Source organism: Pteropus vampyrus, unplaced genomic scaffold (assembly GCF_000151845.1).
Source record: "Pteropus vampyrus isolate Shadow unplaced genomic scaffold, Pvam_2.0 Scaffold435, whole genome shotgun sequence".
Classification (NCBI taxonomy): Eukaryota; Metazoa; Chordata; class Mammalia; order Chiroptera; family Pteropodidae; genus Pteropus; species Pteropus vampyrus.
The window spans coordinates 1,319,928-1,322,268 of NW_011889216.1; the positions used below are offsets into that span (position 1 = coordinate 1,319,928).

A 2,341-nucleotide genomic window follows, 5' to 3' on the forward strand; every position below is an offset into this window, starting at 1 on the left:
CCCTCCCTGCCCAACGCACACACTAAGGAAGCAAAATTGGTAGAAGTCAAAACAGAAACTATTACCTAAATGCAGAAATAACCCAAAGGGACCTAACGAATTCTAAATATGTTGCTGAGGATGACCTCACAAGAGTTGGATGCACTGAACTACCAAAGATAATGACAGTGACATCAAGTCTCTAACAGAGCTCATCTGGCCTGATTCCATGCTCACTAATTATAACCAGGATTCCCCCCAAACACTCCCTAGTAAACAGTGTTTCTCGGAGTGTGCGTGTGAATGTGAGAGAATTTTACACGAATGGGTCACTGAATCAAGTAACGTGGAATTATGTGCTATACTTCTATACTTCTCTCTCAATGCTCTGATCACATCAGGGAGTCGCAGATGGTGTGGCCATGTCTTGTAACAGCTTCCTAACTCTTGCTGACCTCTCCAGCTCAGGGGAAGCAAGCAGGCAACAAGTCTGGTCTTCCAGAACAGCTTCTACTCCTTTCACTTTCCCTTTCGCTCACACATTAGTCCTGCATACAATTAACTGAATGAGGCAGCCAAAATCAAATTTTTCGATTTGTAAGACCAAGGATCAGACATTAAAGAGAAGAGGCTCCATCAGTGAGGCCTCCCTGAGCAGCCAGCCAACCACCCTGGGCCTCAGCTCTCTCAGTTCAACAAGGGATTTTGAAAAATACTTACTTCTGGTAGATTTCAGGGGTGTCTGAATAGCTTCTGCTGTTAGTTTGTTTATTTCTGTGATATCCAGGTCAGCCTGGGGCAAACACAGAAAACAACAGGCATATTCCGTCAAATACAAGGAACAATATTTTAAGATGAAAAATAATTACTTTAAAAAATATATGATTTGATACATTGTAATAAACTCCTAAACCCACCATACAACCGAAGACCCAAAACATTGCCAAGAACTTGCTCCTAGCTACTTCTTTTTCCCTGTTCTGTTTCCTTGTCTCTTCCCAAAAGGTGACCAATCTCTTAACTCTGTCATTCTCCAGAGATAAACACCATCATTTCAATTGCTTAAAAAAAAAAGTATGTGTGTGTGTGTGTGTGTGTGTATATACATATTTCTTCACAAATGTATGTGAGCTTAAATAATATTTTGTTTGGTTTTGTTTCTGACAACTATTTGTGGTTGTAGTTAATCTCTTTTCACTGCTATATACTATCCCACTGTGTGACTGCATCACAATAGATTTGTCCAATCTCCTGTCCACAGTCTTTTGCTATTACAAACACTGCTACTTTGAACCATCACATACATATATCTGATGCATATGTCCAAATTTTCTCTTGGCTATATACTTAGGGATAGGGTGTTATAGCGTTTTAGGGTATACAAATATCCAGCATTGATATAATGTCGAATTACTTTCCAAAGTAGTTGCACTTGTTCACATCCTATCAGCAAATAATATAAGTCCCTAATAACCCATATTCTCTACAATACCTGGTGCTGTGTCAGACTTCTCATTTTTCTCTTTTTAAGTTTAGAGGGTCAATAAGGTGCTCCTGGGCCTTTCAAAAAGGCTTCCAGTTGCCATTCTAATGAAACTTCTCAGCAGTGACTACCTATATGTATGGGAATAGCCAAGAACAGGCATGATTCATAGGCCTTTCCTCGTAGGGCATGTGTAAATATTGGAATAGTTATTAGATGATAAATGACACAGCTTTCACCTCTGGATTGGTAGGGACTATATAGAGCGCTCAGAGACAGATCATGAGGATATAGATTTTGGAGTTCATTTTGAAAATCTGATGAGAGCTATAATAAGCTTTCTCCCCAGAAAGATACACAAATGAATGGACACACATACACTGTTCATGCATGATTGTAGAGTGTCTAGGGTCTCTGTGAAGCTCATCTGTGGACCAGCCACCAACACTGTCCATGAGAACTTTCTGCAAGGGTAGAAATGTTGTTTCCTAGCTGTTCCAATATGGTAGTCACTAGTCACATGTGGCTTCTAAACATCTGAAATGTGGCTAGTGTGTCTAAGGAACTGAGTTTTTAATTTTACTCATTTTAATTAATTTAAATAGCTACACGTGGCTGGTGGCTATTGTCTTGGACAGTAGAGATTTAACTCTTCATTTTGCCTCCAATCTTACTACTGCCTTCAGCCCTGATATTGACGCTGGGAAGAAGGCAGTGAGAGGGGGTGGGGAATCCTAAGAGTCCCAAGCAGGAGTACAGCTTCTACAGTATGACACAATAAAGAAATAGTCTCTTTGTCACCTAGCAGGGCAGGCTGCCATATTATGACCAGGGGCTTCAAGGAACTTGGACTTGAGGCTTTCTACTTCTCCTGCAGAG

At 40.5% G+C, this 2,341-nt stretch overlaps 1 protein-coding gene across 1 annotated transcript in view; it reads right to left on the reverse strand.

The window, feature by feature from the left end:
- CDCA8 (cell division cycle associated 8) overlaps positions 1–2,341 on the reverse strand; it is a 16,222-nt gene that overhangs the window by 7,415 nt on the left and 6,466 nt on the right. The window contains exon 5 of the mRNA XM_023523985.1: positions 596–772. Within this exon, the coding sequence (XP_023379753.1) occupies positions 596–772 (177 nt within the window). The remainder of the gene's footprint in view (positions 1–595; positions 773–2,341) is intronic.